This window comes from Pristiophorus japonicus, chromosome 12, assembly GCF_044704955.1.
Source record: "Pristiophorus japonicus isolate sPriJap1 chromosome 12, sPriJap1.hap1, whole genome shotgun sequence".
In the NCBI taxonomy this organism is placed as follows: Eukaryota; Metazoa; Chordata; class Chondrichthyes; family Pristiophoridae; genus Pristiophorus; species Pristiophorus japonicus.
The window spans coordinates 104,660,529-104,682,943 of NC_091988.1; the positions used below are offsets into that span (position 1 = coordinate 104,660,529).

General features: G+C 45.0%; 1 protein-coding gene across 2 annotated transcripts in view; it reads left to right on the forward strand.

Moving 5' to 3' along the window:
* LOC139277400 (voltage-dependent calcium channel subunit alpha-2/delta-2-like) overlaps window positions 1-22,415 on the forward strand; it is a 1,881,585-nt gene that overhangs the window by 1,778,617 nt on the left and 80,553 nt on the right. For both annotated transcript variants that reach the window (XM_070895823.1, XM_070895824.1), the window contains 8 exons: window positions 931-1,005; window positions 6,205-6,279; window positions 6,867-6,938; window positions 9,542-9,613; window positions 10,833-10,894; window positions 17,673-17,749; window positions 19,294-19,354; window positions 19,843-19,940. In XM_070895823.1, coding sequence (XP_070751924.1) covers window positions 931-1,005; window positions 6,205-6,279; window positions 6,867-6,938; window positions 9,542-9,613; window positions 10,833-10,894; window positions 17,673-17,749; window positions 19,294-19,354; window positions 19,843-19,940 — 592 coding nt within the window. The remainder of the gene's footprint in view (window positions 1-930; window positions 1,006-6,204; window positions 6,280-6,866; window positions 6,939-9,541; window positions 9,614-10,832; window positions 10,895-17,672; window positions 17,750-19,293; window positions 19,355-19,842; window positions 19,941-22,415) is intronic.

A 22,415-nucleotide genomic window follows, 5' to 3' on the forward strand; every position in this document is an offset into this window, starting at 1 on the left:
TGAAGTTTGGCATGCAGGTACAGCAGGAGGTGAAGAAGGCAAATGGCATGTTGGCCTTCATAGCTAGAGGATTTGAGTATAGGAGCAGAGAGGTCTTACTGCAGTTGTACAGAGCCTTAGTGAGGCCTCACCTGGAATATTGTGTTCAGTTATGGTCTCCTAATCTGAGGAAGGACGTTCTTGCTATTGAGGGAGTACAGCGAAGGTTCACCAGATTAATTCCCGGGATGGCAGACTGACATATGAGGAGAGGCTGGATCGACTGGGCTTGTATCCATTGGAATTTAGAAGAATATGAGGGGATCTCATAGAAACATATAAAATTCTGACGGGATTGGACAGGTTAGAGGCAGGAAGAATGTTCCCATTGCTGGGGAGTTCCAGAACCAGGGGTCACAGTCTAAGAATAAGGGGTAAGCCATTTAGGACCGAGATGAAGAGAGACTTCTTCACTCAGAGAGTAGTTAACCTGTGGAATTCTCTACCACAGAAAGTTCTTGAGGCCAGTTCGTTAGATATATTCAAAAGGGAGTTAGATATGGCCCTTATGGCTAAAGGGATCAAGGGGTATGGAAAGAAAGCAGGAAAGGGGTACTGAGGTTGAATGATCAGCCATGATCTTATTGAATGGTGGTGCAGGCTCGAAGGGCTGAATGGCCTACTCCTGCACCTATTTTCTATGTTTCTATGTTTCTATGTTTACACTGAAACATTCTACACTCCATCCCAACCGGAGCCATGTGATCTCCTGGGAGAGGCAAAAACCAGATAAAAACCCAATTTAGGGAGAAATAAATCTGGGAAGAGTTTCCAAACGTGTCTGAGAATCAAGGCTGATGAAGAAATGCCTTGAAGTGCTACTGTTCTGCACCCTCAGTCTCCAGGACCTCAGTTCGTTCAGCCATTCTAAACGGACCATTTCCTTTACAGAACCAACTCATGCTGGGAGTGATGGGGATCGACGTTGCTCTCGATGACATCAAGAGACTCACCCCTCGCTACAACGTACGTACAAAATGTACATTACATGGCCACCATTCCTGACACGGATGTTGTGGACTGAGTTTTCAGGCATATATTGGAGACCGCTGCAGGGACCTGTGTGACTCCGTGCTTGGACGGATATACCCGTATCACTCACTAGGGAAGACCCACTTTCCACTCCTGTCAGTTTTGAAGCCAGAGAATATCACAGGGGCTGATTTCCTCATTCAGCTAAAACTGCTTACTCAAATGTTACCTACAGTGAAATAATATTTTGGCACAGAAATTCCTCTCGCGGTCTTCCCGCGGGCAAAGCATTAAAGAATGGACAGAAAATGCTCACTTACCTGAAGCTGCTGCGCCCGCTCGAAATCCCGGTCCGGAGGCCTCTTGTGTCTGCGCGTCGCAGCGCGTTCACGTTGGGATGTCCGCAGGAGTCACCTGGGCCTGGACACCCAATCACAGGTAAGTATTTTCTCATTCATAGTAACTCCTATTACTATGAATGAGAAACACCCCAAAATGCACAAACACTACATAAAACATTAAAAAAAACACCCCACATAAATACACTCATTGAAATTGAAGTTGTTATAAATGTTTCTTAAAGAAAAAAAATTTGTCGATTTTTTTTAAAGTTTTAATTCTGGTTAAAAATAAATGTAATGTATTGGGCAGGATTTTTTAAAATATCTTTTTTTAATTTAATTTTTTATTTTTAAGTGTGTTTTAAGACTCTTACGCCTGTAGGCTATGCGTCGGCTTTTATCAGGCGCAAGAGTTTTGAGGACATTTGCCGGGCAAGATATGGGTAAATCCCGCAATCTTGCCCAAGCAAATGTCCTCGCTCCTGATCTGCAGATCGCTTGACAGATCGGAAAAAACAGTTTTTAGCACATGCCCATTGTGCACTGAAAAACGGCTTTTCGAATGCCTTCCCAGATCCGTAGAAACTCCATACAGGCCCGGGGAGGCTGGAATTTCTGGGCCAATATATAAAAGGGGAAAGAAACGGTAAGATAGAAAAGCACAATATCAGACCCATGTGAAGTACCAAGGGGCTGAATTTCCAGAGATTTTCTCCCTCCTGTCGGCCATAACCTCTCGGGGAGAGCCTCGGAAAAACAGACGTGAACATAAATTCACCAGCAAACTGTTCCAGGACACGAGAAGGCTACCTTCGACCAATGCCCCCCACCCCTCATCATCCTCCAACTTGCTTCTACATCCGCCCCGGAAAAAACTGACCCACACTTTCAAACTCCCAAGTGCCAAGCCCCAGGCCCTCATACCATCCGCTGTGCAGGTGCTGATTTGCTCAATTCACCCCTTGCCTCTACTTTCAATGCCCTGGTCCCCAGCAAAGTCTCCTGGGGCCGAATTGCCCCAGCCTTTCCACTATAATCTCACTGTAGCTCTGTAGGTTGGATAAAGGAGGAGATTAGATCAATCATACTAAACTATACACTGGATCAAACAAGATCTTTCACAACTAAGTGGACAGAGCTCTTAATTAAATAAATCAACTGCTTGACTGATATTCTGGCAGATAAACTGTTTTATTCATGTTCAGAGACACATTAAACTGCTTGCTGCCCCTGGAGTTCCTGCACGGTGTAACCATTGCCCCTGGAGTTCCTGCACGGTGTTACCATTGCCCCTGGTGATCCTGCATGGTGTGACCATTGCCCCTGGAGTTCCTGCATGATGTGACCATTGCCCCTGGTGATCCTGCATGGTGTGACCATTGCCTCTGGTGATCCTGTACGGTGTGACCATTGCCCCTGGTGATCCTGCACGGTATGACCATTGCCCCTGGTGATCCTGCACGGTATGACCATTGCCCCTGGTGATCCTGCACGGTATGACCATTGCCCCTGGTGATCCTGCACGGGTGTGACCATTGCCCCTGGAGTTCCTGCACTGTGTGACCATTGCCCCTGGTGATCCTGCACGGTGTTACCATTGCCCCTGGTGATCCTGCACGGTGTGACCATTGCCCCTGGAGTTCTAGTGATTTACAAAGTTCTAGCATGATCTCTTTACTTTTATATTCTATTCCTCTATCTATATGTAACCCATATGCTATTTAACCACCGTATCAACTTGCCATTAAGGATTTGTGTATATGGACGCCAGGGTCTCTGCTCATCTACACTTTTCTAAATCATGCCATTTATAGTATACTGTCTTTCCATCTTAGTCCTCCCAAAATGCATCACTTCACACTTCTCTGCATTGAACGCCACCTGCCGTGCTTCTGCCCATTTCACCATCTTGTCCATGTCATCGTGAAGGGCTAGAAATTTGATTGGAGGGTTCTTAAGGTGCTAATGTCGAGTGGTCGCTAAATTTAGCGCTGTAAAATCGTTAGCGACGGGAGCCACAAAATTCGGTTGTTGTGCCCTGACAGTAGAGTGGAACACTAAGGAAAGCGTTCCACACTTCTCTTAGGGCACTAGGCCAGGCGAGCAACTGAATATCCTGTGCTGAAGAGCCAGCTTCGAAGTGCGCAGAGAGGCCTTCCTGCAAAAAAAAGAATTGGAGCAAACAATATTCCCTATACGTTACTCACCCCAAATAAAGTTTAAATCGCAAAAAAATTGTTTTTAAATATATCAATCACACTCACCTCATGCAGTCATTCCTTCCCTTAGTGCCCCAGGGCAGCTCTGCATGGCAGCTTTCTCTGGTGGGGTCACTCGGGGGGCGCTAAGGGTGCAGCTCAAACTAAGTGTTGCCTCCGTGTCGATACTGGGGGCATTGCACACATTGCAATACTTCTCAGCGCTGTCAGTACCGGCACTCTGAATTTCTCGAGTGGGGCTAATGCTGCCACTCTAGGCTGCAAACCCTTTAATGCCCCTCGGGGCGCTATTCAACCAAAATTCTCTCCCTATAACTATCCTCTTCACTGTCTACTACGTCACCAAGTTTCATATCATCTGAAAACTTTAGAATGCTGCTCCCTACACCCGAGTCTAGGTCATTTACAAAAATTGAAAAGAGTAACGGACCCAAAGTTTTACCCTTGGGGAACACAACTGCAAACCACCTCCCAGTCTGAAAAATATCTCCACCACCTGTTTCCTGTCGCTGACCAATTAAGTATCAATACTGCCACTTTCTCCTTAATTTCACGGCTTCCATCTTTTAAATAAGCTTCCTGTGTGGCACTTTGTCGAATGCCTTCGGAGAGGCCGTATGTACAGCTGCTGCACTACCTTGATCAACCTTCTCTGAACAATCAAGTTAGTCAGACACAATTTGCTTTTAACATATCCATGCTGGTTTTCCTTGATTAACCCATGCCTTTGCAAATGAAAGTCTATTTTGTCCCTGATAATGGTTTTCAGTAACTTCCCCACCACCAATGTTAGGCTGACTGGCCTGTAGTTTCCTGGTTTATCCTTCTCCCCTTTCTTGAATAGTGGAATAACATTAACAATCCTCTGGTCTTCCGGCATTACTCCTGTATCCAATGAGGATTGAGAGATTGTGACCAATGCCTCTGCTATTTCTACCTTTGCTTCTTTCAGCAACCTGGGATGCATTCCATTCGGACCAGGTGACTTACCAACTTTCAGTAATGCTAGTCATTTTAGTACATCTTCTCTATTACTATCCCGTCTATAACATCCCTCTCCTCTTTTAGTGCAGCCTTCACATCATCCATTTCCTTTATGAAGGCAGATACAAAGTAGTCATTTAATACTTTTGCATTGCCCTTTGCCTCTATGTGAAGATTTCCCTTTGGGTCCTTAATAGGCTCAACGTTTTCCCCAGCAAACCGCTTACACGTTATACGTTTATAAAATGACTTAGGGTTTAATTTAATGTTGCCTGCTAATCTTTTCTCATAACCTCTCTTTGCCTCCTGTATTAATTTTTTTACTTCCCTCCTGTACTTTCCATAATGTTCCTGGTTAGTAACTGAATCTTGCTCCTGACATTTGTCATAAACCTCCTTTTTCTGTTTTATTTTAACTTATTTCCTTTGTCATCCAGGGCACATTAGCTTAGGATGTTCCACCTTTTCCCTTCAAAGGAATATGCCCAGTTTGTACGTGAACTCTCTCTTAGAAATATCGAAACATAGAAAATAGTTGCAGGAGTAGGCCATTCAGCCCTTCGAGCCTGCACCACCATTCAATAAGATCATGGCTGATCATTCCCTCAGTACCCTTTTTCTGCTTTCTCTCCATACCCCTTGATCCCTTTGGCCGTAAGGGCCATATCTAACTTCCACTTGAATATATCCAATGAACTGGCATCAGCAACTTTCTGTGGCAGAGAATTCCACAGGTTAACCACTCTCTGAGTGAAGAAGTTTCTCCCCATCTTGGTCCTAAATGGCTTACCCCTTATTCTTAGACTGTGACCCCTGGTTCTGGGACTCCCCAGCAACGGGAACATTCTTCCTGTCTCTAACCTGTCCAATCCCGTCAGAATTTTATATGTTTCTATGAGATCCCCTCTCATCTAAACTCCAGTTGATCCAGTCTCTCCTTATATGTCAGTCCTGCCATCCCAGGAATCAGTCTGGTGAACCTTCGCTGTACTCCCTCAATAGCAAGAATGTCCTTCCTCAGATTAGGGGACCAAAACTCTAGGTGTGGCCTCACCAAGGCCCTGTACAACTTCAGTAAGACCTCCCTGCTCCTATACTCCAATCCTCTAGCTATGAAGGCCAACATGGCCTGAATACCCTCCGTTACTGCTTTACCCTGCAATGGCCTTTTCCAATCTACCTGTGCCAGGTCCCTTCTTAAATCACTGAAATCAGCTCTTGCCCAGTTGACTATTTTTACCTTCGATATTTTCTGGTCTCTTTCCATAATTACTTTAAATCGAATGATGTTGTGGTCACTGTTAGCTGGATAATCGCCTGCGGTAACCCACTCCACTTGCTCTGTTTCATTTCCCAGGACCAGGTCCAACACTGCTTCACGCCTTGTTGGACTGGAGACATATTGATCAAGAAGGTTCTCCTGGAGACACATCAGAAATTCTTCTCCTTCCCTACCCTTAGCACTCTGTTTTTTCCCGTCGATAATTAGGATAATTAAAGTCTCCTAATATTACTACCCTATTTTTGATACACACCTCTGAAATTTGCAAACAAACCAGGTGCAGTGAGGGGGCCTCTGTGTCCTAGTTCATTTCGTATTAAAGTTTCTGCCGGTCATGTTAATGTTCTCCAATGTTTTCTCCTCACAGTTAGGTGCCAATGGGTACTTTTTCGCCATTGATCCAAATGGGTATGTCCTATTGCATCCCAACCTCCAGCCAAAGGTAAGAGATTACAGCACCAATTCATCAATCTAGGCAATCTGAGTAACAGCTGTGATGTACTGCAAGCTTCGTAATCAGTCACCCATTTGGATAATGTGTAATTATTAATAACCAGAAAATGCCATTCCACCCAGAGTCCCCGTCTGATTATTGGATCATGGACTCCCCTCCCATCCATTGTTACTAATACATTCCACAGCTGGGGTTAGTATCCTAAATGAACTGGAATGAGGAGCAATGGGGTGAGTGTCCCATTATCAGTAACCTTTTCCACGAGTGAGTTTCCACAGTGACTATTGAAGGCACAGATGGCAGTGTAAATGTGATGGTGTTCTCCACGTGATTGGTGCTTCTTACTGGCTTCTGACAATGTTACAACCCAACACCCAAGACGGAAAAATTGTTCTAGTCCAAGAGTTACGATCCACAAAACGATGAGGGTAAATACATAAACCTTAGAATGAACCACAGCAGTAGTCCCCGGACATTCAAAACAAGATGGTAGGGATCTGTTCACTTTTAAATCTCTCTGGTGATGACTGTCAATGTCATGTTATTTGTCTCCTTTTTTTGCTTTTTGTCTCTAGATTATAAATTTCTGGGAGCCAGTAACTCTGGATTTCCTGGATGCTGAACTGGAGGATGAAAATAAGGAACGGGTAAGGAATTACCTCTTCTGGTCTTCAATGGAAATTTTAAAAGATATAATATGGCTGAGAATTTCATTCAGCTTCTATATACCATCATCCAAGGAGAGAGGCAGCTGGATACTGTTCCTTTAAGGCACCTGGAGTCCTTTTTCCCTCTATTGTATCAGAGCAGTGTTGGTGCCCTGCCCTCAAAAGAAGACATACATTGAACATAAGAACATAAGAATTAGGAACAGGAGTAGGCCATCTAGCCCCTCGAGCCTGCTCCGCCATTCAACAAGATCATGGCTGATCTGGCCGTGGACTGGGGTTAGTATCCTAAATGAACTGAAATGAGGAGCAATGGGGTGAGTATCCATTATCAGTAACCTTTTCTACGGGTGAGTTTCCCGTGGAGAGAGCTCCAAGGTTGCTGACTGTCCTTCCTCCTCTGACGTGATAATGTGTGACTTTTTGCTGGCAGGCCCTTACTTTGAATAAAATACAACACCCAGGTTCACTGACCCGCACTGATGTTGGCTCTGAGCACCTATATCGAAAAGGAGGCACCTAAACATTCTCTCCCTCAGACTGGGAATTGGAGACCCATATTGTGGAGGTGTAGGGCCCGAAATTGATTACCTTACTGCCCACTGCCGCCGACTGCCGCCCACATTCCTCATGAAGATCCGCCCTGTGCCACTTTCAATGTGGGCTGCAGCGGGCAGGAGGGGAGAGCCGCCGGGGACCGCCTGCTGATGTCAGCGGACGGCCAAGTGGCGTAAGTGGCCTCCCGCCTGCCGAGATGCCAGATTGGTGAGGGAAGGAGTCAGCGGAGTCGGCGCCAGAATGGGGTGAACCGCTGCGAGGAGGCTGGCTAGAAACATAGAAAAATAGAAAATAGGTGCAGGAGTAGGCCATTCGGCCCTTCGAGCCTGCACCACCATTCAAATGATCATGGCTGATCATGCAACAAGGTATGAAGATCCTGAAAAAAAGGTTGGTAAACTTTTTTTAAAATTTTTTTCACAGCGACTTACCTCAATGGTGTCCCCAGAAGGTCTTCCGATGGATTTTTTTTCTGATGATTGTAATTTGCGGGTCTTCGACCCTCCGTGGGCCCAACTCCATCCTCGGCGGCACTTGGGCGACAAGCGCCTTTGTTGCCGAGAATGAGAGTTCCCGCTGGCTGCTGCACAGATTGGTGGTGTGCGACGCAGATTTGGCCCCCTTCGAGGGACCTGGGTGATGAAAACCCTGCCCAAAGAATCGTCAGGGACCTCTGCGGCCATCAGCGGTTCTTTGGGCGGCACTTGGGCGGGCAGAGGCCTCCATCAAATTCAGACCTGTAGTATCAAGACCGCCAATGGTGGGGCCAAGCAAATCTTAGAATTTCATAGAAACAGGCTGTTCGGCCCAACAGGTTCAGGTTGGTGTTTGTGCTCCACACGAGCCTCCTCCCACCCCTCTTCAGATAACACTATCTACATATCCTTCTGTTTCTTTCTCCCGCATGTGCTTATCTAGCTTCTCCTTAAATGCATTTATTCTATTCACTTCCAAATTCTATCCCTTTGGAAATAAATTTTAGTGTTTGGTTTGGCCTATTTCTTACATTCTTATGTTCTTACGTTGACACGCGAGAGATGGATTAAATCTGAATTAGTGGTGAACCTGAATTTGGAGAGACTACTTCCTGTCAGTGCCAACCTTTACCTGTGATTTACACGTAGCTTCTTTGCCCGATATCAAACTGATGGAAACAAGTGGAATCTGGGCTAAAATAGGAAATAAGCAGTGTTTATCTAAGTGTATGTGGAGTTGGGCATTTTAGAATGACTCAACCAAAAAAGGATGAGAATAACTGACAAATATTTGATAGACATCAATACTTGAGGGAAGGCATCCTGTTGGATGCTAATCTTGTGCATCCTCAAATTTACAAAAAGGGTACAGATGCAGTGGAAAAAGTACAACAAAGATTTACAAAAGAACGGAGCATGTACAACTATCAGGAAAGATTGAACAGGCCGGGGCTCTTTTCTCTATAAAAGAGAAGGCTGAGGGGTGACCTGATAGAGGTCTTTAAAATTATGAAGGTGTTGGTAGAGTAGACGCAGAGAAGATGTTTCCACTTGTGGGGGAGACCAAAACTAGGGGTTATAAGATATTTACCAATGAATCCAATGGGGAATTCAGGAGAAACTTCTTTACCCAGAGAGTGGTGAGAATGTGGAACTCGCTGCCACAGGGAGTGGTTGAAGCGAATAGTATCGATGCATTTAATGGGAGGCTAGATAAGCATATGAGGGAGAAGGGAATAGAGGGTTATGCTGATAGTTAGATGAGAAAAGACGAGAGGAGGCTCGGGTGGAAAGTACTGGTTGAGCCGAACGGTCTGTTTCTGTGCTGTATATCCTATGTAATCCTATGTAAACAGGAGCAGGAATAGGCCATACAGCCCCTCCAGTCTGCTGCGCCATTCAATAAGATCATGTGATGCTTTTAATGCTAACAGCAGCCAGCTCCAGCACCAACTGCACTCTCCCATTCCATCACATCGAAAGGAAGGATTACAGTTTCATGTGATGCCATTTTCCTTTTGTTTTTCATGTTTGTCTCTGTTTACACAGATCCGGAGAATCATGATTGATGGGAAGGGTGGGAAGACTGTCATACGCACTCTAATCAAATCCTTGGATGAGGTAAGTAGCTGATTTGTCTGTAGCTCCGTGGTTCCTTGATAAGCACCTTTAATGGGGAAGAAAATTACCCATCCAATCAAACTCCGACCATATCACAATGTACATGAAATGGCCTGTCACTGTTTATAGGAATGAATAGCAAAACCAATGGAAAGGTATAGACGCGGAGATTATTTGTTGTGCGCCACTTTCCAGCTAATTTGGCCAGGGATCACGCATGGCACCTTCCTCCGGTATCAGCTCGGCTTAGTAACACTCCTGCTCTGAGTCAGAAGGCTGAGTCAAAGACTAGAGCACATAATCTAGGCTGACACATCAGTGCAGTGCTGGTGGAGATACCAACCTTCAGATGAAACTGAGGGACCTTTCTGCCTGTTCTGGTGGTGCATGAGAAGGTTAAAGGGTTCCATTGATAGAAGAGCAAGAAATGTTCCCAGTATCCTGGCCTGCATTCCCCTTCAGCCAATACAACCAAGAACAGATCAGCTGGCCATTGCTGTTTGGTGAGTTCTCGCTTTGTGTAAACAATTGCTGAATTTTCTACATAGCTCTGTAGCACAAAGTGTGTGATGGTTTGGGTCGTTGATGAGAAATGTGACAAAGTGCTACCTAAGTCAGATCTTTCTTTGCCACCTCACATTTTGGCTTCCCCTATTGAACCATCGAGGGAATTGTCCTCACCCCCAGAAATACACAGCTTGACAATAACATCTCTAAACAGGGTGATGATCAATATCCTGATTTGTTTTTGCCAAACCTCTGCCTCACAAAGAATATTTCTTCATTCATGGGGAAAGAGGGAAGTGTGTTAACAGGGTACTTTCCCAGTCATAGATGTCATGGGCTTAAGGTATATTTTGTATTCATAGGAGGAATGCAGCCTTGGCTTCTTCAGGGAATGTGGAGCCGTATGTCCCATGTGCAGGGAAATGGAGCCTTGGGGACTCATTGGTTAACCTTCTATAACTTTGCACTCATTGGTCAAAAGAACTGAACATGGCAAGAAGTGGGAGGGGATGTTGTCCTATAATGAGGGACGGATCAGTCGGACTGGTTATTGTCGAAAGGTGTCGTAAAGAGACAAACAGTCTGTGAAGTCCAACGTGTTTCCAGGTTAACACCTAGCATTTGAGTACGTGTGCCTGTCACACACTGGTTACAGTCGGGCCAGGTGGGCTGCAGAGTTTGAATGATTGCCTCGCTGTGTTCCTTTTTTCAGAGATATATTGATGAAGTATCTCGGACATACACATGGACCCCAGTGCAAAGTGCTGATTACAGGTAAAATATCTACTCCAATCTGTCAGCCTGCCCCTGCAGGATTACAGCCACAGTTTGCTCGTGGCTTTTCCTCTTTGCTCAGGGAATGTCGCACTTGGAAGATTGGTTGCTAGGTTTTCATGTATAACAATGATAAATGCCCCAGAAATGTCCAGTTCACAGAGGTATATGGTATTTCTGAACGCAGCACTTGTCCTTTCTTCTACATATTTCACTGTCACTGTAACATACAAAGATGAGATATCGGAGACAGTGCTGGACTACAGAGCCTTTGTGATCGGGTTGTAACAGAGATGGCAGTAAAGCTAAGAGTTCTGTAGTGAGGATAGGTGGCACAAAGAGTGTTGTGATGGAGTCATATACTGACAGGACAGTAATAATCTGCTTTGAAAATAGGATATATTATACTGTGAGTTTAAATTGGCTACAGTGTGGGATGGTACAAGACAGAAAAATAACAGTCAAGGTAATTAACAGTTTATGCAACTTCTGCATCCTCCATCAGTGAGATCACTCCATGGTAACCCAGGCCCTACACCGTCCATCAGTGAGATCACTCCATGGATAACCCAGGCCCTACACCGTCCATCAGTGAGATCACTCCATGGTAACCCAGGCCCTACACCGTCCATCAGTGAGATCACTCCATGGATAACCCAGGCCCTACACCGTCCATCAGTGAGATCACTCCATGGATAACCCAGGCCCTACACCGTCCATCAGTGAGATCACTCCATGTTAACCTGTCCCTACACCGTCCATCAGTGAGATCACTCCATGTTAACCTGTCCCTACACCATCCATCAATGAGATCACTCCGTGGATAACCCAGGCCCTATACCGTCCATCAGTGAGATCACTCCATGTTAACCCAGGCCCTACACCGTCCATCAGTGAGATCACTCCGTGGATAACCCAGGTCCTATACCGTCCATCAGTGAGATCACTCCATGTTAACCTGTCCCTACACCGTCCATCAGTGAGATCACTCCATGGATAACCCAGTCCTACACCATCCATCAGTGAGATCACTCCATGGATAATCCAGGCCCTACACCGTCCATCAGTGAGATCACTCCATGTTAACCTGTCCCTACACCATCGATCAGTGAGATCACTCCATGTTAACCTGTCCCTACACCATCGATCAGTGAGATCACTCCATGTTAACCTGTCCCTACACCGTCCATCAGTGAGATCACTCCATGTTAACCTGTCCCTACACCGTCCATCAGTGAGATCACTCCATGGGTAACCCAGGTCCTACACCGTCCATCAGTGAGATCACTCCATGTTAACCTGTCCCTACACCATCGATCAGTGAGATCATAGAAACATAGAAACATAGAACATAGAAAATAGGTGCAGGAGTAGTCCATTCGGCCCTTCTAGCCTGCACCGCCATTCAATGAGTTCATGGCTGAACATGCAACTTCAGTACCCCATTCCTGCTTTCTCACCATACCCCTTGATTCCCCTAGTAGTAAGAACTTCATCTAACTCCTTTTTGAATATATTTAGTGAATTGGCTTCAACAACTTTCTGTGGTAGAGAATTCCACAGGTTCACCACTCTCTGGGTGAAGAAATTCCTCCTCATCTCGGTCCTAAATGGCTTACCCCTTATCCTTAGACTGTGTCCCCTGGTTCTGGACTTCCCCAACATTGGGAACATTCTTCCTGCATCGAACCTGTCTAACCCCGTCAGAATTTTAAACGTTTCTATGAGGTCCCCTCTCATTCTTCTGAACTCCAGTGAATACAAGCCCAGTTGATCCAGTCTTTCTTGATAGGTCAGTCCCGCCATCCCGGGAATCAGTCTGGCGAACCTTCGCTGCACTCCCTCAATAGCAAGAATGTCCTTCCTCAGGTTAGGAGACCAAAACTGTACACAATACTCCAGGTGTGGCCTCACCAAGGCCCTGTACAATTGTAGCAACACCTCCCTGCCCCTGTACTCAAATCCCCTCGCTATGAAGGCCAACATGCCATTTGCTTTCTTAACCACCTGCTGTACCTGCATGCCAACCTTCAATGACTGATGTACCATGACACCCAGGTCTCTTTGCACCTCCCCTTTTCCTAATCTGTCACCATTCAGCTAATAGTCTGTCTCTCTGTTTTTACCACCAAAGTGGATAACCTCACATTTATCCACATTATACTTCATCTGCCATGCATTTGCCCACTCACCTAACCTATCCAAGTCGCTCTGCAGCCTATAGCATCCTCCTCACAGCTCACACTGCCACCCAACTTAGTGTCATCCGCAAATTTGGAGATACTACATTTAATCCCCTCGTCTAAATCATTAATGTACAGTGTAAACAGCTGGGGCCCCAGCACAGAACCTTGCGGTACCCCACTAGTCACTGCCTGCCATTCTGAAAAGTCCCCATTTACTCCTACTCTTTGCTTCCTGTCTGACAACCAGTTCTCAATCCATGTCAGCACACTACCCCCAATCCCATGTGCTTTAACTTTGCACATTAATCTCTTGTGTGGGACCTTGTCGAAAGCCTTCTGAAAGTCCAAATATACCACATCAACTGGTTCTCCCTTGTCCACTCTATTGGAAACATCCTCAAAAAATTCCAGAAGATTTGTCAAGCATGATTTCCCTTTCACAAATCCATGCTGACTTGGACCTATCATATTACCTCTTTCCAAATGCACTGTTATGACATCCTTAATAATTGATTGCATCATTTTATCCACTACCGATGTCAGGCTGACCGGTCTATAATACCCTGTTTTCTCTCTCGCTCCTTTTTTAAAAAGTGGGGTTACATTGACTACCCTCCACTCCATAGGAACTGATCCAGAGTCAATGGAATGTTGGAAAATGACTGTCAATGCATCCACTATTTCCAAGGCCACCTCCTTAAGTACTCTGGGATGCAGTCCATCAGGCCCTGGGGATTTATCGGCCTTCAATCCCATCAATTTCCCCAACACAATTTCCCGACTAATAAGGATTTCCCTCAGTTCCTCCTCCTTACTAGACCCTCCGATCCCTTTTATATCCGGAAGGTTGTTTGTGTCCTCCTCAGTGAATACCGAACCAAAGTACTTGTTCAATTGGTCCGCCATTTCTTTGTTCCCCGTTATGACTTCCCCTGATTCTGACTGCAGGGGACCTACGTTTGTCTTTACTAACCTTTTTCTCTTTACATATCTATAGAAACTTTTGCAATCCATCTTAATGTTCCCTGCAAGCTTCTTCTCGTACTCCATTTTCCCTGCCCTAATCAAACCCTTTGTCCTCCTCTGCTGAGTTCTAAATTTCTCCCAGTCCCCGGGTTCGCTGCTATTTCTGGCCAATTTGTATGCCACTTCCTTGGCTTTAATGCTATCCCTGATTTCCCTTGATAGCCACGGTTGAGCCACCTTCCCTTTTTTATTTTTACGCCAGACAGGAATGTACAATTGTTCCAGTTCATCCATGCGGTCTCTAAATGTCTGCCATTGCCCATCCACAGTCAACCCCTTCAGTATCATTCGCCAATCTATCCTAGCCAATTCACGCCTCATACCTTCAAAGTTACCCTTCTTTAAGTTCTGGACCATGGTCTCTGAATTAACTGTATCATTCTCCATCCTAATGCAGAATTCCACCATATTATGGTCACTCTTCCCCAAGGGGCCTCGCACAACGAGATTGCTAATTAATCCTCTCTCATTACACAACACCCAGTCTAAGATGGCCTCCCCCCTAGTTGGTTCCTCGACATATTGGTCTAAAAAACCATCCCTTATGCACTCCAGGAAATCCTCCTCCACCGTATTGTTTCCAGTTTGGTTAACCCAATCTATGTGCATGTTAAAGTCACCCATTATAACTGCTGCACCTTTATTGCACGCACCCCTAATTTCATGTTTGATGCCCTCCCCAACATCACTTCATGTTAACCTGGACCCTACACCATCGATCAGTGAGATCACTCCATGTTAACCTGTCCCTACACCATCGATCAGTGAGATCACTCCATGTTAACCTGTCCCTACAACATCGATCAGTGAGATCATTTCATGTTAACCTGACCCTACACTGTCCGTCAGTGAGATCACTCCATGGGTTACCAAGGCTCTACACCATCCATCAGTGAGATCACTCCATGAATAATCTGGACTTTGATTTCTCCATCATTGCGATCATAGAATCATACAGCACAGAAGGCCATTCGTCCTATCGTGCCTGTGCCTGCTCTTTGAAAGAGCTGTCCAAATAGTCTCACTCTTGATTTTTCCCAATAGCCCTGCAAATGTATCCCCCTTCAAGTATCTAATTCCCCTTTGAAAGTTATTATTGAATCTACTGCCACCACTCTTTCAGTCAGTGTATTTCAGATCATAACAATTCACTGTGTAAAAAAAACTCGCCTTATCCTTTTGCCTCAAGTTCTTTTTCCAAATACCTTAAGCCTATGTCCTCTGTTTACCGACCCTTCTGCCACTAGAAACAGTTTCTCCTTATTTACTCTCTCAAAACGCTTCACGGTTTTGAATACCTTAATGAAATCTCCCCTTAACTTTCTCTGCTCTATGGCAAACAGTTTCTCCAGTCTCTCCTCATAACTTAGTCTTTCATCCCTGGTACCATTCTAGTAAATCTCCTTTGCACCCTCTCTAAGGCCTTGATATCCTTCCTGCAGTGCGGTGCCCAGAATTGGCCACAATACTCTAGCTTCGGCCTAACCAGTTGTTTTATAAAGCTTTAACTTCCTTGCTTTTATACTCCATGCCTCTGTTTATAAAACCAATGACCCTCAATTTGTCCTGCCACATTCAAAGATCTGTATGTGTACACTCCCAGGTCTCTATTTCTGCACCCGCTTTAAAATAGTACCATTTAGTTCATATTGCCTCTCCTCATTCTTCCTACCAAATTGTGACACTTCACACTTCTCTGCGTTAACTTTTAATCTGCCATACGTTCGCCCATTTCACCAGTCTGTCTATGTCCTCCTGAAGTCTGTTACTATCCTCCTCACAGTTTATTACATTTCTGAGTTCCTTTGGGTTATCAGACCTTACACTCTCCACCACTGAGATCATTAGAATACAAGAAATAGGAGCAGGAGTAGGCCATTTGGCTCTTCGAGCCTGCTCCGCCATTCAATAAGATCATGGCTGATCTTCTACCTCAACTCCACCTTCCCGTACTATCCCCATATCCCTTAGTTCCCTGTTGGTCTCCTTCTTGAATATACTCAATGACTGAGTATACCCAGGCCTTACACTGCCTGTCATTGAGATCAATCCAGGTATTACTCAGGCCTTTCACTGCCCATTGAGAATAATCCAGGTAATACTCAGGCCTTACATTGCCCATTGAGATCAGTCCAGGTATTACCCAGGCCTTACACTGCCCATTGAGAATAATCCAGGTATTACCCAGGCCTTACACTGCCCATTGAGATCAGTCCAGGTATTACTCAGGCCTTACACTGCCCATTGAGAATAATCCAGGTATTACTCAGGCCTTACATTGCCCATTGAGATCAGTCCAGGTATTACTCAGGCCTTACATTGCCCATTGAGATCAGTCCAGGTATTACTCAGGCCTTACATTGCCCATTGAGATCAGTCCAGGTATTACTCAGGCCTTACACTGCCCATTGAGAATAATCCAGGTATTACCCAGGCTTTACACTGCCCATTGAGATCAGTCCCGGTATTACCCAGGCCTTACACTGCCCATTGAGAATAATCCAGGTATTACTCAGGCCTTACACTGCCCATTGAGAATAATCCAGGTATTACCCAGGCTTTACACTGCCCATTGAGATCAGTCCAGGTATTACCCAGGCCTTACACTGCCCATTGAGAATAATCCAGGTATTACTCAGGCCTTACACTGCCCATTGAGAATAATCCAGGTATTACCCAGGATTTACACTGCCCATTGAGATCAGTCCAGGTATTACTCAGGCCTTACACTGCCCATTGAGAATAATCCAGGTATTACTCAGGCCTTACACTGCCCATTGAGAATAATCCAGGTATTACCCAGGCCTTACACTGCCCATTGAGATCAGTCCAGGTATTACTCAGGCCTTACACTGCCCATTGAGATCAGTCCAGGTATTACCCAGGCTTTACACTGCCCATTGAGATCAGTCCAGGTATTACTCAGGCCTTACACTGCCCATTGAGAATAATCCAGGTATTACTCAGGCCTTACACTGCCCATTGAGAATAATCCAGGTATTACTCAGGCCTTACACTGCCCATTGAGAATAATCCAGGTATTACTCAGGCCTTACATTGCATGTCATTGAGATCACGCCATGGATTATCCTGTTTCTACAATGTGCAGAACATTCTAGAGCCTTGTCCTGAAATATTACTTTAGCTAATAGAACCTTGAACTCATAGATGCAAATAACTTTAAACCAGGAAGTTGGCACAATTCTTTGCTGCACTGTAAGCCCTTTATCGAACAGAATTATCCACATGGGAACATTTGGAAGATGATCTGGAGCATTGATACCCAGCACTCTGTGGTTTGGGCTCAGGTTTGAGCATGTTAATTTCACTTGCTCTGACCACCTCCCCCCTCCCCCCACACCCCACCCCTTCCCGCTGAAAGTGATTGGCAGGTTGACTGGGGTGCCATTCACAAATATTGGTACTGCAGGTAAGTAACTTGTTAATCCAGAATATTCTACAATGCTATGGAACTTGAAAAATTCTCCATGCTGGTTAATCCCAGAGTCCCAGTGACCGCTCAAGTTAATTTCTGATGTGATATTGCCTCTTCTTTTCCTTTCCAGCCTGGCCCTGGTGTTACCACTGTACAGCCAATATTATATCCACGCCAAGCTGGATGACCAAATCCTTCAAGCCCAGTGTAAGTACCTGCTGTCCAGTCGATTGATCCTCTGGTCTGTCTTAGAACCTGCCGACACGCCAGTATCACTGGGCTGTAGAAAACGTTACTGCGCTGATAGAAAGCAAGCTTCCCCGATCAGAGTTTAACCAATTACACAGTAGCCTTTCTGAAGTTGGTGAAACTCTGTATTTTGCTGAGCAAAAATAAACGTCAAAATTAATATATGAACCAGCTGGTTAAGAAGCAAAAGTCGAGCTCTCCTTTTCTTGCTTTCTTCTAGAATATACAATGATTCTGAAGCAGCAAACCACACAGAGACTGTGAAAATGTGCATGCTTTTCACTATGTTCTACTTGGGTTTCAGTTTCTTTCTCGCTTTTTGTTTCATTCTGTTTTGTTTTCTTTTTCTTTTCTTTTTAACTTCTCCGGATTGTTTGGACTTGCCTTGTTCTGTTTGCTGAAGCTTTAGAATCATTTGCCCTTGGCTACTGCATGCTGGCCTTGTGTGCAGAGCACCTAGAGCTATCGGTCTAGATGTTTGCAACTGTTTGTTTGCTCTTTTGAGATATTTTTATTTTGTCAGTTGCAAGATTCTCAGTATATTTATACACAATATTTTTATTCAAATAGTAATTGAATAAAATATTGTTTGTGACCCCCTTCCTACCCAACCCCTTTTTTTCTGCTTTCTCTCTCTATGATGGATTCACACAGTCCAAAACATCAACAAGGGCAAGTATCTGAATATTGGTCCCCTCCCCCCATCCTCTTTGTTCAGTGCCTACCCCCCACTGTACCCAGCCTGCTTGCCCATTTACCTGCCCGTCTGATCCTTCTCAAACTCCCTATCCAACCCTCTTGATGCAATGTCTTGTTATGTCCACAATGGCTTCGAAATTTCCTTTGCATTGCTCTGACTCTCTTCCCTCTAGATATCTGCTTCCTATTGTATCCAACTTTAATGTCCTGCTTTCTCTCTTTCTCTCTCTTTTTCTTTCTTTCTCTCACTTCCTCCCTCACTAACTAACCTCCCTCCCCCCTCTCCTCAATGATGCTGAAGAGATATCAGTGCTGTTTGGACCGCACCCCATCTACTTCCTCCCCATTAGCCTGTAACTGGACCCTACGCTCCACCCTTTCAAAACAGAGTTTGATTGTCTCCATGTAATATAAAGAGTTTGGCCATGTTGGTGCCTTATGAGTGATATTCAGTAGCTGACTACAATCCGTGCACTGGAAGATGCTGAAAAAAATGCAATTGGTAATCAATTTCTAGTAGTCTTCAAACAGCCTGAATGACCTCATTTTATTGGCTAGTATTTTGGACTTTCCATGTTCCAGAATGTAAAAATTGTCTGTTTTCTGGGCAACATATTGGCTACAACTATTCTCCTGAGATGTGCTTCAACCCTGCAGATCAATCTCTTGATCTTCTCATTTTTAAGAGTTGCGTAGTTTCTTCTCCGCTCCTGTGCTAATGATAACATGTCTGAAACGCTGCAGGTGTAAGCTACAGCTCCCCCTCGCCAGTAGTTCCCAGATAATGTTCCTTTTTATTGCAGATTTTGAATCCTTGTTACCCAGCTCCTTTGAGACCGTGGGACATGTATTCATTGCTCCCAGGTAGCTGTGTGTGTGTGTGCGCGCTTGCCCATTCGCTTCATGCTGTACGCTCATTGTGCCGTGCACCAACCTGCTGTCCAAATCTGACCATGCCATGAGCCAGTCAGTACCCACTCCCCCTGTGCTGTGGTCCATGTTTGCACCTGCTATGTCTGCCTATGGAATGGATATCTAGCTCTCTGCTCTGGCCTCGTCTCTCCCCCCGTTATGAAATCACCGGTATATGCACGAGCTTCCAGGCTGTGATGGCCCTTTCCTCAAGGCTCCTACCCCTGCATGACAATCATATGTGGCAGTATAACTTCCAGCCGTCTGTGTGTTAAAGAATAGGGAACTTCCTGCAGCATGATCCTTCTTCATGTTACTGTCCCTTCCTTGTACAGGAGTGACACCCGAGGGGTTTGAGGGTGAGGGCTTGTCACTGTCTCTTTTACGCCAGTGTCCACTTTACCCTCATGGAATGTGTTTACACTTGGATTTCCTCCTAGGGAATACTGCAAGGATCTTGTCAAGTCAGACAACAACACAGAGTTGTTATTCAATTTTATCAATCTGATGGATAAGAACACTCCCGACTCCAAGAACTGTGAGTACACAATAGTGTCCAGGGGCAGGACCCCTCAAACTGCCTGTCAGCTCGTGGCTACTTCAGGCTTTCTGATTTGGTCATTACACTGTTTAGACTTTGTACAAAACGCAGGCTTGGTCCTGTCCCCAGTGGTCTACTATGTGGTGTGTTGAGTTTTACTGGCATTAAAAGAAGTTGTACAAGGAAAATATTGTAAAAGTTCTCATGAAGTGAATTCTCTTGTGGAGTTACAAGTCTAATGGTAAAATATTTCAAGGCACTGAAACTGAATGTGTGGATGGATTCTGATTTTTGCAGCTTCTCTAAAGTCCTCATCAAGTGGCCAACTTTAGTGTGAAATTTAGGGGATCACTTTACATAATGTGATCCTTTATTTCTTGTACTAGTACATTTTAAATGCCAACCTTGCATTTGTGCCCAGAATGTACTGAGATCAGGACAGTTGACGCATAGATCTTAGCATCTTAGCAGCCCATATAGCAGGTAGGAAGTGGCTCTGAAGTTCCTGTCCAGCGGAAAGACTAAGCAATGTGAACTTTGTCGTAGGGTAGTCCTCGTACTCGAGCATGAGGTTGCTAATAAAGAAGGGAGAATAAGTTCATGGAAGATGGATGCATTGCTGACTGTACAGGCCGATCCATGTGAGACATTGTCTACCACAAGCCTCACATTAACCACATCCCTGACATAGCTGATCCTGTCGTCTCTCGTGCATTGCCACCGCACTGGCACAGTATTGTAGCTCAAAGCCTTTCTCTCACTTCAGGACCCCATTGCTGTCTGTTGGTGGCCTGGATTTTTTTTTAAGAGCCAATGACCATGTTGCATTGATGGTGGTGTAGTTTGACCAGGCCTACACTGGTGGTCAGTCCGGATTCCCAGACAACTATCCTGTGCCATGTATAAACGAGGTAGGTCTGTTTCCCATCAACACGAGTTTGAACTGAAGAGCTCCTGCACGAGGCTCAGAATCACTTTCACAAACTACAGCTGTTGATTCTCAATGGGGCAGAAGTTCCTCTCGAGGACTTCCCGCGGACAAAGCACTAAATAATAGACATAAAACGCGCACTTACCTGAAGCTGCTGCGCCCGCTCGAGATCCCGATCCACAGGCCTCCTCTCCCAACATGTCGCAGCATGTGCTCGTAGGGACGTGCGTAGGAGTCACGTGAGCCTGGACACCCAATCACAGGTAAGTATTTTCTCATTCATTGTAGTAGGAGTGTCGTAAGTTACGAATCTCCTATTACAATGAATGAGAAAAACCCCAAAACGCACAAACACTAGATAAAACATTTAAAAAACACCTCAAACAATACACAATACAAATTAAAGTTGATATATATGTTTTTTAAAGAAAAAAAATTGCCGATTTTTTTTAAGGTTAGGGTTAGGGTTTAAAATAACATTACCTGAGTGGGCATGGTTTTAACATAAATATGTTTTTTAAATTTTTATTTTAATCATGTTTTTGATAGGTTTTTAAACTCTTATGCCTGTAACAGTAGGCTATGTGTCTGCTTTTTCAGACGCAAGATTTTTGAGGACATTTGCTGGACAAGATATAGGTAAATCCCGCAAACTTGCCTGTGCAGCTGTCCTCGCTCCCGATCTGTCTAAGATCTGTCCAGCTTCAGCTTGACAGATCGGAAAAGCTGGTTTTCAGCAAATGCGCATTATGTGCTGAGAACCGGCTTTTCCGAATCCTTCCCGGATCTGTAGAAACTTCGTACGGGCCCAGGGGACGTCGGAATTTCTACCCCAAAGTGTTTTGCATTCTGTATAAAAAAACGTTCTTTAACTCCATCTTTGTTTGAGTGCATGCACTTTATTCTGTTCGGCCTGCCTCCTGCAGGCTCCACTGCATCTCCATGCCACAGCCCATCAGCCTCTGGTGCCCTACTGACTCGGTCGGTAAAGACAGATTGTAACAGAGCCTTAGAGACCAGAAGGATTGAGGCTCGACTCCCAGTCGGTGGCTGATCCAAGCTGAGGTACACTATAATTGGCCTCGGCATTTCAGGCTGGTGAGGGGAAAGTCAGCCAGGGGCCCTGGTCATTATCCAGTGACTGCTGCCAGCAGTGCAGGTCCATAGACAGGATTTTTCCTCATTACTCTCTATCCCTGTATTTGTATTCATAAGAACATAAGAAATAGGAGCAGGAGTAGGCCATACGGCCCCTCGAGCCTGCTCCGCCATTCAATAAGATCATGGCTGATCATCGACGTATCCATTGCAACCTTCTGAGCCAAGCCTTGTTTTTGATATTCCTCCTCCATTGTACATGGATTCCATTAGGAGTAAGGTGCCTGAGCTTCAGGCTCTTGTGCCAGGAGGGAACTATGATGTACTAGGAAAAGCTGAAACACACTGAAGCCAGAAGATGGCAGTGAGTATTTGGAAAGACACCTACACTTGAAACTTTCTTCTCCATGAATAACCTAAGCTTCTTACAGTCCTCTCATATC